Raw genomic sequence first — 15,404 nt, 5'->3', positions numbered from 1 at the left:
GCCTGAGGAGCAGCCGACCCGTCAGCTACAGGTGGGTCCAGAACCAGAACCAGTAGAACTTCCAGAACCATCAGGACCTGATCTATATAGACCTACAGGTGATGGTTAAGCCCCGCCCCCTGTCAGGTGCCTCTCTCTCTCCAGGCCTTTGTGCGTCTCAGAGCTGATCGCCCAGCAGCACCTGGCCTGCGTCAGCAACCTGTCCTGGAGCACCAATCAGCATCAAGCCTGGACCAGGGAGGCGGAGCTCAGTCTGCCGGGTCAGAGGTCACTGCCCAGGGTCAACCTGCTGCTGATTGGCTGGCTGAGAGCGGGGCGGGGCGGAGACTGGAGGCTGGAGGACGGCAGCGGCAGCGTCAGGTGTGAGGTGAGGAGCAGGGGGCGGGGCTTAGGTCGGATAGGCGTGTCCAGGTGTCAGATCAAAGGCAGCATCATACTTGGGTGTCCTGAGCGCGCTCAGTTGGGGTAAAATAATCCAGCTGATTCGCTTTGTTACTCCTGACTAAAGACTTAATTTCCCACAATCCTCATGGAGGCTAACCCTAACCCATGGAGGAGCTAGTGCTAATAGCTAATAGCTAATAGCGCCTCCTTCAGCACAGCAGCTGTCAGAGCGGATGGAGAGACCTGCTGGTTGTCCTGGCAACCAGGTGTGCTGGTTCTCCACCTGTCCAGCTCCGTGTCGCACGCTAACAGGTCTATGACCTTACCAAGCTCCGCCCACAACCGACCCACGTGACCGCAAGTCTCACAAACAAAGCCTGGTTGTTTCTATGTAAACATGACTGATTAGTGAATCATTTCTAGCGGATTTTCACAATAAATCAGCTGCTAAATGGACAGAGGAACTAACAAGTTCATGTCATCAACTGGGAGGAGGTTACTGGTTTCTCAGTCACAAGCTGGTTGCAAACCTGAGGTCAGCAGGTGTCAGTCAGTTATGGTAGATCTGAACTTTGACCTCAATATGAGAAGCTACAGACTGATAGGAGGAACCAAAGAGCTCTGTAAAGGTAAAGGCAAATCTTCTGAAGTTGGGATATAATTCATTTAATTTCACATAATTACCGCGGTAGAAGCCATTTGTTTGTTAAAATTTTATGAAATATATTTGTTCTATTTGATGTTTGCTGTGAATGACATAAACTCACAAACGAACGAGGTAATTAGTCCAACGTTTAGAAACTACAGCGGCTGTAATGAGCCACAGCAAAGGGAAACAAAGGTAAAATAACCTGAACAGGTGATCAACTCAAAACCACTCCTACCTTTTTACTCTCTCTCTCTTTGTAGTTTAAGCACACCTGTTACCATGGCAACCACCTAATTCAGATTCAGATTCATCTTATTCGTATCCCAATTTGGGGAATTAATATTGCAGCAAATACAGAAGGCTAAAAGAAAAAGTATCAAAGATTTAAAATAAATAAATAAAATAAAAATAAAAATACTATAAGCACATAAAGTACAGATCAACACATAAAGGGAAGTATAAAGGGAAGTGTATTTCATTATTGACCAACAGTTACTACACTATATCAGGTGCAAGTCCCCCAACCTGGTCCTGCATTAAAAAGAGATATTGCTGTAGGAACAAAGGATTGCTTGTACCTGTTACTGTTTATACCAGGGAGTCTGAGTCTGATGCCAGAAGGCAGAAACTGGAAATCAGCATGTAAAGGATGAGAAGTATCAGCAATAATGTCTTTAATTTTCCTAATGACTTGTTTTTAACACAGTTCTGTAGGTGAGAATTGTTCAACCCCTAAGATCTTATTGCTAGTATGTATTACTCTGCTAAGGGCATTTTTTGATCTAATACTGAGATTTCCAAACCAACAGAAGAGGGAAAAGGTCAACACAGATTCAATATATGATCTATAAAATAGGATCATCAATTACTTATCAACTTGAAACTTTGTGAGCCTCCTTAGACAAAACAATCTTTGCTGGCTCTTTTTTTGTACGTTTTCTGAATGGCAGGTAAATTTTAACTTATTATCCAAAATAGTCCCAAGATAATTTATAGTTTTCTACTGTCTGACCTTTAATTACTGTTAGATTTGTGTTATGGGGTTTCTGTCTGAAATCAATGTCCTTTGTTTTCTGTACATTTAATGAAAGAAAAGCTTTATCACAGCAGTCAACAAATTCACCGACCACAGGGCCGTGGGCATCATGTTCATCATCATGCAGAAAGATAACTATCACTAAGTCATCTGCAAATTTTAATATTAACCTGTTGTCATGCCGACTGCGACAGTCGTCTGTGTACAAAATATAACGAAGAGGGGAAAGGACGCAGCCCTGACTGGGCCCAGTAGACAGAGACGTCTCTCTGGACCAGCGTCCATTCACTCTGACCTTCTGCATTCAGGATGTTAAAAAATCAAGAATCCAGCCCACCACATTAAAATTCTGATGAAAGTTATTAAGAAGTTTATCAATCAAAATATGGGGCTGGATTGTGTTAAAAGCCGATGAGAAGTCAACAAATAACAACTTAGCATGATTTTTGTTACCTTCAAGATGTTTAAAACACAGTTTAGTAAAGTGGCAGTGGCATCCTCTGCTGCCTGACCGGCCCTGTAGGCAAACTGTAAAGGATCCAGTAAATGTTCAGTCTTGGTAAGAACATGTCTCTTAATCAATTGTTCCAAAGATTTCATGACAAGGGAAGTCAGTGCAACAGGTCTAAAATCATTCAGGACTTTTGGGCCACATGAATCACTATGAACTGCTTCCAGCACCTCGGCTCCCTCTGTTGGTTAAGTGACATCTGGACGATGAAATAAAAAATAGGAGCCAACTGTTTGGCACAACAGGAGAGCTGTCGACCACTGATATTATCTGGTCCTGGGCTTTTTCTAACCTTACAGCGTTTAACCCGATTCGGGCTACCAGATCGCCGGCGATCTGAGATGCATACATATTTTTCAAATGCCGGTAGAATTCGAACCACGTAAGGTAGAGCAATTTTTTTTTTTGCATATTAAACTGTAAGAATTGCGCTTCCTTTTCCGACCCTAAACATCCCCACCGAGTTGCTGTGCGCGCGCAGACGAGTTCACAGATTTATAGTAAAAAGGATGGGTCCACAAACATGATGTGGCATCCATCCCTATATTTGTAGATCAGCTCGGGTCTGGCCAATCACTTCCTGTGTTGTTCTGACGTTGACAGAATGAAATACTACGAGATTTCATGAAATGTCACATGACTTCAGGTGAGATTTCATGAAAGTCATTTCCGTTTCCTGCACGTGCTATTTGGCTCTGCTCTTGCAAGGCAAACACCCAAAAAAAAAAAATTATGGAAAGACACGGAGTAAGAAGATTTTACTCTGCGTCCGAAGTCTTGGAGCTCGTCACCGCTCAAGATGGCCAAAATGAGGAGAGGTATTCTTCAGACCCTGATACTGCAGACACTGATGAGGAAGAGGACTTCATCGAAGGGATCGATAAACTTCATGATATGTAAGTGGGCTCTTTTTCGCTCATATATATATATATGTAAAAAATATATAATTTTTTATTTTTTTATTTTTTTTTTACGTAACACAGAACGTGTGATTGAAAACTCTAACTAATCTGTAATGTTACGTCTGTGTGAAGTACAGGCAATATCGTGGAGGAGAAAGATGGCGATCTGAATGAGGATGATGAAGAGGACAATAACGGTGTGGTGGCAGGTGCAAGTAGAGGAAGAAAAAGAAGTCGGGAGGGTCCAGCTAGTAAAAGGAGAGGCAAAAGGTCAGAAACTCATGTGGACACTCAAGTCAAGTGGAAAACAGAGAAGGAGACTGATCATTTGCTGCACCCCCCACTCCATTTCCGGTACAAGACGGTCCTGCACCATTTCATAGATATAGCTGTGACAAACAGCTATCTGATTCACAAAGAGATGTGTGCACAGCTGGAGCAGAAGGCTCCAAAACACCAGGCTTTCCAGGAGCAACTGACAGTAGCGCTTTGTGGAGTAGAGCCACAAGCAGCTCCGACTACCAGCTATCGGCACCTGCCTGTTGCAATTTTTGAAGGGGCATCCGTTGAAGACAAAGCAACAAAGGGAAGGAGAAAGTGCAAGCTTTGTGGAAAATGCACTCCATTCATGTGTGAAGCTTGCAAACTTCCTCTCTGTGTTATTGTGGACAGGAACTGCCACAAGGACTTCCACAGCTCCAGTGGGCATGCTAAAAAATAAAGTCCTTGCTCTCATCATGACATTTTGTCATGTGGACAGACATTTTCTCATGTGAATACACAAAGACTGACACACTTTCATTTAAATGTTTGTATTTTATTGTTGATGTACAATGTGCAATGTATCTTCTGCACTTCTTTTTTCTAATTGCACTGATAAAAGCATTTTTTTTATTTTCCCTCGTTTTATTGTTTTTAGAAAATTGGCTGTAACTTTGAAACGAAGCTTTGAAAAAACTCCAAATAAATTGTGTTTGGTTTAGAAGGCTTGTGTGCAACTTTTTTGTATTGGGAACTTTGGTAAATAAAGTTAGGAAACTCTTCATATTTACAAAAATATGTCAAAAAAATTATAAACGGATGGAGTTCTTGTTATTGTTTTGCAAATTTTCTATTTTTAATCAGTTATTATTGATAAATGGCATACAAACTTGGAAAGGAGGACTTATAAGGATTTTATAGATGTAAAGAACATTGGAGTGCTCCTAATAATGACTCTGCAGCATCCAAAAATGTAAAAAGATGCTCATGCGGACTTTTATAATGGTAGTCCTAAAGAGGTTAAAAGATTCAGCCACAGAAGTAACATCAAAGGGATATGACCACAGCAAAGAAGTTTGTTTTTCAGATTTAAAATCTCATTACTAAAATCAGAAGAATCAAACCTAAGATAAAACATATTGAACTCATTTGCCAATTGATTATCAGAATTAAAACCAGGAAGAACCACCTTTCTGTTGCACTTGATCTCTGATCCAACAATTGTTTTCAGCCCATTCCAAACTGGGCCCAGTCTGTTGTAGACAAACTGGGCCCAGTCTGTTGTAGGCAAGGTCTTTCTCCAGCTTTTCCTTGTAATTTCATTTTTAACCCTTTCATACATGAATTATGATCCTTTGTGTCAGAATTTTTTTTCCATTTTTAAAAATTTTTTCTTAAGGCATAAAAAAGGTAGGACATTTTTTTTGTAAAAATAATAAAAAAAAATTTTTTTTTTATGTGATCAATTGTAATTTTGTCCAAATACAAAGTTGTTATTTGAAAAATACATCAGTAGTATTGTTCCTTAGGGGTTCTCTGATGTCACAATATTTTTTTTACTTGCAAGAGTCGTCTACAGTAGAAGGAGGGACCGGGTCGGTTCTCATGCTTTTTTGTCTGTCGGCCATATTGTATTTAACAAAAATAATTTCTTGCATTTGCAGCTGATGGCCAGTAGTTGATGGTATATTTTATGATGCATTAGTGTCCACTTCAGTGGTCTGTGTGCATTTATAACATAAAAATCCACAGGAAGCACAAGAAAATGGCTTTTAGATAGCTGTCCACTGTAGTGACCACTATGCATGAAAGGGTTAACTTCCCTTCTAAGCAAATTCACCTCATTGAGGTTTCCTTCACGAAATGCTTTCCTCTTTTTGTTCAACAGATTTTTCAATGATTTTGACATCCAGGGTTTACTATTAGGAAATATTTTCACTGTTTTCTTTGGAATCACACAGTGTTCACAGAAAGTCACATGGCTACTAATAACCTCAGTTAATTCATCAATGTCACTAGAAGAGTCCTTAAACATGTCCCAGTCTGTTATGTCAAAGCAATCCTGCAGGTTGAGTTTGGAGTCATCAGTCCAGTTGTTGATCTGTCTAGTGATGGTTTTACTGGTTTTATCTCTCCTAACTGCAGAACGATAAGCTGGTAAAAGTTGTATATAATAATGGTCAGCTCCACCCAATGGAAGGAGAGGGACAGATTTATAAGCTCCTTTGACAGAACCATAACACAGGTCCAGAATTTTGTTGTTCCTGGTGGGACAGGTGACATATTGATAAAAGTCCTTATGAGTTCTTTTTAATGAACAATGGTTAAAATCGCCGAGGATAAATATAGGGGCATCAGGAGACTTAGACTGCAGCTTCTGTGTCACTTCTGATATGGACTCCGACGCTTGCTCCCCATTGGCTCTTGGATGGATGTACACAACGACGATAAATATCTGGGGAAATTCCCGAGGGAGATAGAGAGGCCGCAGAGACACGGACAACAGTTCAATGTGTTTAACTTCTCTCTGACCATAACAGTTTTACACCAGCGTTCATTAACATACAAACACACACCCTCTCCTTGTGATTTGCCAGTAACGCCAGCATCCCGGTCCAGGCGTACTGGCGTGCCAAATCCATCAATAGTCATTTCCATGTTTGAGTCTCTGTCCGAAAGCCAAGTTTCTGTAAACGCCAATAAACATTTGTCTCTGAATTCATGTTGAAATCGTACCTGTGCTTGAAGCTCATCCAATTTGTTGCGGAGAGATTGCGCAATAGAAAGAATGATGGACGGTAGAGGGATGCGAGAAACCGATTGTCTCCGTAAACGCTGGAGCAAACCACCACGTCTACCCCGATTCCTTGTTTTATGTGGTGGAGGATTTAATTTTTTCCTCTTGCCGTTCTTAAGTTCAGTAAAAGAATCCAAGGATGGAAATATTAGATCTGGGAGGGGAGCTGAAGGAGGCTCTCCCCACTGTAGAAGGAACTCCCTGCTATATTTAGTATATTTAGTCCGGGCCAGATGGTCCTGAGAGGATTGTAGACTGAAGGAAAGGCAAAGCGCCATCCACAATAGAAGAAAACACGCCGTAGTCTCCATTTTGCATCAAAAACATTAAAATAAAAAGAAAACGGGAACACATGAATCGCCTACACGAACAAAACGAACGTACTTGCTGCTGGTCGCCGCAAGAGCCGCGCCCACCTGCACACCTGCAGTTGATCAGGTGCCTGCTCCCCGCAAGACGAGCAAAGATTACGTTAAAAACATAACATTCAGTCCGTTACAATATCAAGTTTCCAGGCTTGATATTTATTTCTCGATTATTAATCAGCGCTTCCATGAACACAGCGATGGTTGGTTGACTAGCTGTACTTGGTGCTAACGTGGCTAACAGGAGCAACAGTTTAGTCCAAAGCCTTTTCTGCTAAAATAAAATCTTTAGTGTATGTCAGATACAGACACATTGCATATTGATCAGTTTAGCTAACGTCAGACTGTGTAGCAGACAGGCTTCAAGGTGTAGAAGTTGTATCAGTTCTGCCATTATGCTGTACTTAGCTAACGGGAAGCTAAGTGTGTTTGTGAGACGGCCACGTAGAATGGGCATCAGCCAATGAAAAGCGGCCCCTCTGAGCCAGTTACCTAGCAACACCGAGTGCCGCCGTGACAACGGGACTCAGAGTGAACGAGTTCACATCGAGTTCGACTAGATACTGTTGAAAACTAGACTCTCCTCACGTTCTTCCAGTCGGAGGCGCTGCAGCTTCCACACCACACAGAGAGGCAGCTGGTCAGAATGCTCTCTATGGTGCTTCTGTAGAACGTCTTGAGGATGGGCGGGGGCAGGTGTGCTCTTCTCATCCTCCGCAGGAAATACAAGCGTTTCTGTGCCCTCTTGACCAGAGACGTGGTGTTCCCAGTCCAGGTGAGGTCGTTTGTGATGTGCACCCCCAGGAATTTGGTGCTGCTGACCACCTCCACAGCCGAGCTGTTGATGAGCAGTGGAGCGTGGCTGGGCCGGTTCTTCCTGAAGTCGACGATCATCTCCTTCGTCTTGTCAACGTTCAGGATCAGGCTGTTGTCTCTGCACCAGTCCACCAGCTGCTCCACCTCCTCTCTGTAGTCCAGGTCGTTGTCGTCTCTGATGAGGCCCACCACCGTTGTGTCGTCCGCGAACTTCACGATGTGGTTGGTGGCGAACCTGGGGACGCAGTCGTGTGTCATCAGAGTGAACAGCAGAGGGCTCAGGACGCAGCCCTGAGGGGAGCCTGTGCTGAGGGTGATGACATCGGAGGTGTGTTGTCCGATCCGGACTGACTGAGGTCTGTCGGTGAGGAAGTCTAGCAACCAGTTGCGCAGGGGGGTGCTGAAACCCAGGTGTCCCAGTTTTCCTGCCAGATGCTGTGGGATGATTGTGTTGAACGCTGAGCTGAAGTCCAGGAACAAAATCCGCACATGAGTGTTCTTCTCCTCCAGGTGAGCCAGGCTCAGGTGTAGGGCGGAGGAGATGGCGTCCTCAGTGGAGCGGTTTCGGCGGTAGGCAAACTGGAACGGGTCGAATGTGGAGGGGAGTCTGGAGACGATGTGTTCTTTTACCAGCCTTTCCAAGCACTTCATCATGATGGGAGTCAGTGCCACAGGCCGGTAATCGTTGAAAGAGGTGACTTGAGGTTTCTTTGGCACCGGAATGATGGAGGCAGTTTTGAGACAGGCTGGCACTGTGGCTTGGTCCAGTGAGGTGTTAAAAATGTCTGTTAGGACACCAGCCAGCTGACCTGTGCATTCCCTGAACACCCGCCCAGGTATGTTGTCGGGGCCTGGGGCCTTCCGTGGGTTGACTCTTTTCAGAGTCTTCAACACATCGGCTGTGTCCAGGCAGAGTGCCTCCTCTTCCTGGTGGGGAACAGTTTTCTTTGCCGGAGTACTGTTCAGTGCCTCCAACCTCCCAAAGAAGTTATTGAGTCCATTTAGAAAGTCAGCATCAACTTCGCCCACTGGGGGGGAGGATGGATTGTAATCTGTGATCGCCTTTATGCCTTGCCACATACTTCTGGTGTTGCTGGTGTCGTGGAAGAACTCCTGTATTTTTCGACTGTGGGTTCGCTTTGCTAACCTGATAGCACGGTTCAAGTTGGCTCTCGCTGTCGTCAGTGCCTCCTTGTCGCCAGACTTGAAGGCTGAGTTCCGTGCTTTTAGCATTTCCCGTACCTCCTTAGTCATCCAGGGTTTTTGGTTGGCCCGGGTGATAATGTTCTTAGTGATGCTGACGTCCTCTGTGCACTTGTTGATGTAGGCTGACACCGTCATGGCGTACTCATCGATGTTGATCTGGTCGTTGTAAGTGGCTGCTGCCTTGAACATCTCCCAGTCAGAGCACTCAAAACAGTCCTGAAGTGCCTCCATGGCCCCCTCAGTCCACATTCTCACCTGCCTCACTGTAGGTTTTGTTCTGATCAGCAGGGGCTTGTATGCAGGAATTAGCATAACAGATAGGTGGTCTGAAGAGCCAAGGTGGGGGCGGGGGGCTGCTCTGAATGCTTCTTTGATGTTGGTGTAGGCCAAGTCTAGAGTATTCACTCCCCTGGTTGGAAAATCCACATACTGGTTGAAGTGAGGGAGAACAGTCTTCATGTTGGCCTGGTTAAAAGCCCCAGCAATGATGAAAACGCCCTCTGTGTGTGAGGATTGCAACTCACTGATGGTCCGGTAGAGAACACTCATAGCCTCTTTAGTGTTAGCACTGGGGGCACATACACAGCAGTGATGCTAACAACAGTAAACTCCCTGGGCAGGTAGAATGGTCTGCAGTTAACAGTCAGAAGCTCGATGTCCGGGGAGCAGTAACTGGCGACAGTCATGGCATTTTTACACCAGTTGTTGTTGATGTAAATACACAGTCCCCCCTCCTCGGGTTTTACCGCTGAGATCGCTGCTCCTGTCTGCGCGGAATGTAGCGAGCCCCTCCGGGCTAACAACGTTGTCCGGTATGGACGAGTTGAGCCATGTCTCCGTCAGAATGAGAGCGCAGCAGTTCCTCAACTCTCTCTTTGAAGACAGTTCTAGTTGCAGATGGTCTATTTTGTTGTCCAGAGAGCGGACGTTGGAGAGGAAGATGGACGGAAGCGGCGATCTGTGGGGGTTAGCATTTAGCTTAGCTGCTAGTCCACTTCGACAGCCGCGCTTCCGCTGCCGGTCGCACCGCCTTCGCTTTCTCCTCCTCCGGCTAGTGCTGCTAGGCGAGTCCGCTGCGCTGCGGGCCGCTGGGTCTTGCTTCCGTAGCACTCCGAGGTCAGTAAACACTCCAGAGTAGTCGTATTTATGAGTCCAAAATCACTTGATGATTGTAATTCCAGCAGACGCTGGCGATCATATGCTAACTTACTGAGTGGATGCAAAGTTTGTAGCGTTTTAGGCGGAGTATTTTGCTCAAATACTCGCACTTTGTCGAGAGCCCATGCAGCCGCAGCCATACAGGGCGCCGCCATCTTGTTCAGGTAAACATGTTTTACCTCCCAATGTGAACCAATAGATTATCCTGATGAAGTAATTTTACTGCACCAACATGAGGTACATCTGTATTTTATATCATTATTCAAATGAAGGAAATTGCACAGAAATGTGCTGCCCACATATTTACCAGGTAGGATATTTGGATTTGGTAGATCAACATGTATTTTATAAAGGTAGACCAGCGGTCGACAACCCAACATGTTGAAAGAGCCATTTTGAACCAAAAAAACACAAAACGAATCTGTCTGGAGCCACAAAAAATTAAAAGCCTTATATAAGGTTTATAATATAGACAAAACAAGCTTTAAGTGTTTATATTAGCCATATTAGCCTAATATCAACATGACTAAGTGTATTCATAATTAGTATTCGTGATTAAATGTTTATTTTCCCTGCTGTGCGTCCAGGAAGGAATGACACGTGACTCTGTTGTACGATGGAGCTTTAAGTTTACCTTCAGTTACAATATTAATGTTTTATGTTTCGTTGCATTGATAAAATTAAAGAAATGCAATAAAGAAATCTGATTTTTGATGTCATTTTTATTATGAAGATCGACAGGATAAGATATTTTTACTTTTGGAACCTTGAAAATCTTCAGTTTCCATAACGACGATCTCTTTGTAAATAATCACCGTTAAATATGAACGTGATCAACGTGCCTCTTATCTGGGCAACAAACGCAATAAAACACAACCTGCAGTTATAAAATTAAACAGCAGCCTTTTGAAAAGGTAAAGTATAAAATTAAATTAATAAAGTTTAACTTTGATTTCTGTGCAAATACCAAGCAGGTCAGTGGATAAAATATAGCAGCTTCTTCTTCTCTTTGACACGCAGCCATCCTGAGCAACAAAACACAATAATATCGCTAAGTGTCATTTTAAATATATACTGACAAAAATCATTAATCAATTTATAAAACAACAACTTTGTTACTAAATATATGTACCTATGGCAGGATTATGTTCTTAGTGTTTAACGTGATTTCTGTTTACGGACATCACTGACAGATTCTCAACGTCAGGCTTGTAAGATAATCTAAGATAAGCTAATGTAACAAACCTTCCCTGAAAATGTTTTTCCACATTACCGTATTTTTCAGACTATTAGCCGCAACTTTGTTCCCACACTTTGAACCATGTCGCTTATAACCCGGTGAGATTTATGTATGTACATACTGTTTTGGAAAAAGATACTATTTCCAAGCACTGTTCATGTGAAATCACTCAATCAGGTTTATTCATATATTGAGCACAATACAGAGACTGTTGACGCCGCCATCTTTAAAGGGCTGGAAATGCCGGACCGTGATGAAGGAAGAACAACATAGCCTTCAGTTTCATTTGACCTGAGTGCAGTGCTCACCAGAGCAACCTGTGGCCTTTTATTAGCAGATTGCACCCACCTGTGTAAATCTCCGCCCACAACAGGAAGTCAACAAGAACATCAACAATAAGATTCAACACCCCCACTTGTTCTTATGTTGACATAATACATTTACATTTCATTGTTTTACATTTACATACCAAAAATATAACATACAAATTTGTCCATTCTCATTTTAGTTACAGGCTTTGTTAAAATATCAGCCACCATTTCTGTTGTTAGACAGTAAGAGAGAGTTATTTTTCCATCACTGAGTGCTGACCGAATAAAGTGATATCCAATGTCAATGTGTTTGCATCTTTGGCGATAAACCGGACTTTTAGAAAGAGCAATTGCACCTTGATTGTCCTCAAAAATGGTCACAGACGCATATTCACATCCGAAGTCCATACCATTCATTAGATTCACAAGATAAATACTTTCCTGTGCAGCAGCAGCCAAAGCAATATATTCAGCTTCACATGTAGATAAAGAAACTGTGGATTGCTTTTTAGATTTCCAGGAAATAATGGGTCCAGTTTCAGATAGACTAAAACAGTAACCAGTCATACTTCGTCTGTCTTTCTGGTCTCCTGCCCAGTCTGCATCACAGTATGCCGCAAGTTTAACATTTAGATCATTTTTCTGGAAGCATAATTCCTGATTTAGTGTACATTTCAGGTACCTCAATACATGCTTTGCTGCAACCCAATGTTGCTCTTTTGGTTCAGACAAGTATTGTGACAACTTACTGACAATAAAACTCAAGTCTGGCCTAGTGCTCATCATTACATAGATCAAACTCCCCACTACTTCACGATACCTTTTATGATCAGCAGGTTGACCTTCACTGTCAAACTTCATTTTATTTTCACATAGGGTTGACCTTGGTTTGCAGTTAGCCATGTCAAACCTCTCCAAGATTTTTATGATGCATCTTTTCTGGTTCATTTTTACTTGACCGCGGTTTTGTGTAAAATCAATTCCTAGAAAATGTTTAAGTTTTCCAAGATCTTTAATTGTAAACTTAGCAGCCAACATTTTCTTCACGCTTTGGAGTATTTGATCATTACTAGCTGCAATAATAAGGTCATCAGCCCAAATAATCAAGATCACTCTCTCATGTTCATTTTCTTTACTGTAAACACAATAGTCAGCAGGGTTCTGCACAAAGTTATTTTCAATAAGGAAATCATGTAACATTTTATTCCAATTTCGTCCCGACTGTTTCAGACCATAAAGTGACTTATTAAGTTTACAGATTAATTTTTCTCCTGTCTCTGTTACCACCTCAAATCCTTCAGGTTGTTCTAAAAATATCTCACAATCGATAGGGGTGTGTAAATATGATGTTTTGACATCCATTTGGTGCAATTCCAAATCATATTGAGCAGCAAGCTGCATTAGAACACGCACAGATGTCATATCAGCAGTCGGAGAAAAAGTCTCATTATAATCAATACCAGCAACCTGACTATAGCCTTTTGCTACATATCTAGCCTTATAAAGTGTCTCAACAGGATTTTCTTTAATAGTAAATACCCATCTGCCCCCCACTGCTTGCTTACCCTCAGGTAATGAAGTTAGGCTGTAAGTATTATTCTCTATCAAAGAATCCATTTCATCCTTCATAGCTTTAGCCCACAGTTCTGATTGTGGTGAGCTCATAGCTTCTCCCACTGTCTTAGGCACATCACATGCAATCCTATAACAATAGTCAATATTCATGTGTGCTTGATCATCCTCACATTTCATTTCATAATCCTGATCTGTGTAATACTTATAGGTTTCCTTTCTCTCTTAGGATAACGTGAACCAAGGTTACCTTCACTTTGACCCAAGTTCCCATCTATGTCACAAGTCTCAGTTTTAACCTCCTGTGAGATAATTGTTCTCAAATCTGGTTTTGATTGTTCACTTCCAACTTTCTTCTTGAGTAAAATATTCTCATTTATGTCATCATCAGTCTGAGTGTCACATTCATTGGTACTTTTTGTTAAAAACTTTACCAGCCTATTCCTAAGTACTCTGCCTGTATTTGGATAAAAGACAAGATATGCAGGACTATTTTTGTCATAACCAACAAAAATTCCCTTTTTACAACGTGGACCCAACTTTTTCTTGTCATATTTATATGCGTAACATTCAGATCCAAAAATTCTCATTTTTGAAAGGTCAGGTCTCTTTCCAGTTAACATGTAATATGGAGTCTGCTCAACACGTCTGTTGTAACATCTATTACGAATAATAGCAGCCGTCTGAACTGCGTATGTCCATAAATCTTTAGGCAGATTACTCTCAATTAACATGCATCTTGCCATTTCAAAGACAGTTCTCCATGTTCTCTCAGTTGTCCCATTCTGATGGGGCGATAAGGAGCTGAAGTTTCATGTCTAATGGCATTTTGACTAAGCAATGACTGGAACTCTCTAGATATAAATTCAGTTCCATTATCGGATCTTATACATTTGACCTTCCCATAAGGTGCCACATCTGCAATAAACTTTTCTGTCCCTTTAACAGTATGTTGGGTAAATTGTATTATTAGTATTATCAAATATTTGTTGTATCATGTAGCCTTGTAGTTACATTTAGATAATGTTTCTGTGTGTTAAATAACTTTGATTCTATCCTGAGACATCCCTGGGAAATAGGGGTGACAGCTACTCTCAGCAGCTGTTGTCCTGCAGGACTTCCTACAAGACAGAGGTGTTAGTTGCTCCCAGCAGAGTTTTACAAGCCTGCAATAAACTCTGCTCTGTGCTACAAAGCCGTTGCTTTGAAGCTATACAACGTGTCCTATTCGACGCCGTGCCTGGAGCAAGAAGGATTTAGATTGTAGATAACATGTGTTTAGTTTAGTGATTGTCTTTTAGCACTGCAACTAAAATGCTTTGACCCCACCCCATAGAGTTGCAGTGCTCAGTGTGAGAGGGTTCCTAAGAGCAATAAAAGAGAGGAACAGACAGATGTGTTTCAGAGCGGTTGGAGATTTGTAACTGAAAGCACATCTCTGTCTGCTCTCCTCGCGAGAAACAAAGAATCTAACTCTCTTGTCTTTCCTGTGTTTGTTTAATAGGTATTTAGACCTGACACAGTATCACTCTTAACTTTCAGAAAATAGGTAAAAATAGCACCTGAATAATCATCTGTAAAAGCTAAGGTATATCTAAACCCGTCTTTGGCAGCTGGTTCTATTGGTCCAGCCAGATCTGCATGTACAAGATCTAGTGCACCTTTAGCTTTTTCATCCAGATCTCTACTCCTGGTCTGAGCAAATTGACCTTTTATGCATACTTCACATTTCAGATCAGGTTTATCAGTTTTACCTCTAATTTTCATTCCATCTGCAACACCCTCCAACTTTGACACATCATCATAGTTACAGTGACCTAAAATTTCATGCCACGTTTGTATGTCATAGCAGGCCTTACATTTGTCAACCTCATCTTTAAGAGTACTTAAATAAAACAGTCTATCATAAACATCAACATCAAATGTCGTACCGTTTTTATGGATAAGCCTGTTCTGTCCATCTTTGAAGATGACTGTCGCTCCTTGGGCAGTTGCAGCTTTAACCGAAAATATGTCCTGAGAAAATGACGGCACATATAAAGTGTCCATTAACATCATCTCCACAATTCGGCCGTTGCTGTTTCTCAAACAAACTCTGGCGGTGCCTTTCTTCAGTGCGATGCCACTGGCCCTCACGCCGTCAGCCAACTCCAAAATATGGCTCTGAGGCTTAAAAGTCAAGTCGAAATCCTTGAA

General features: G+C 42.2%; 1 protein-coding gene across 2 annotated transcripts; it reads left to right on the top strand.

Moving 5' to 3' along the window:
• Positions 1 to 3,293: 3,293 nt before the first annotated feature.
• LOC116732267 (uncharacterized) lies at positions 3,294 to 4,467 on the top strand. 2 transcript variants are annotated; one of them, XM_032582322.1, is made up of 2 exons: positions 3,294 to 3,476; positions 3,620 to 4,467. In XM_032582322.1, the coding sequence occupies exons 1-2, from the start codon at positions 3,380 to 3,382 to the stop codon at positions 4,201 to 4,203; spliced, it is 681 nt and encodes a 226-aa protein (XP_032438213.1). In that variant the 5' UTR covers positions 3,294 to 3,379; the 3' UTR covers positions 4,204 to 4,467. The 2 variants fall into 2 exon arrangements, with proteins under 2 accessions (XP_032438213.1, XP_032438212.1); XM_032582321.1 differs by having other exon boundaries at positions 3,615 to 4,467.
• The last annotated feature ends 10,937 nt before the right edge of the window (positions 4,468 to 15,404 follow it).

The sequence above is a fragment of the Xiphophorus hellerii genome, chromosome 14 (assembly GCF_003331165.1).
Source record: "Xiphophorus hellerii strain 12219 chromosome 14, Xiphophorus_hellerii-4.1, whole genome shotgun sequence".
Taxonomy (NCBI): Eukaryota; Metazoa; Chordata; class Actinopteri; order Cyprinodontiformes; family Poeciliidae; genus Xiphophorus; species Xiphophorus hellerii.
Note: the sequence above shows the minus strand (reverse complement) of the source record. Positions and strands in the feature narration are given on the sequence as shown.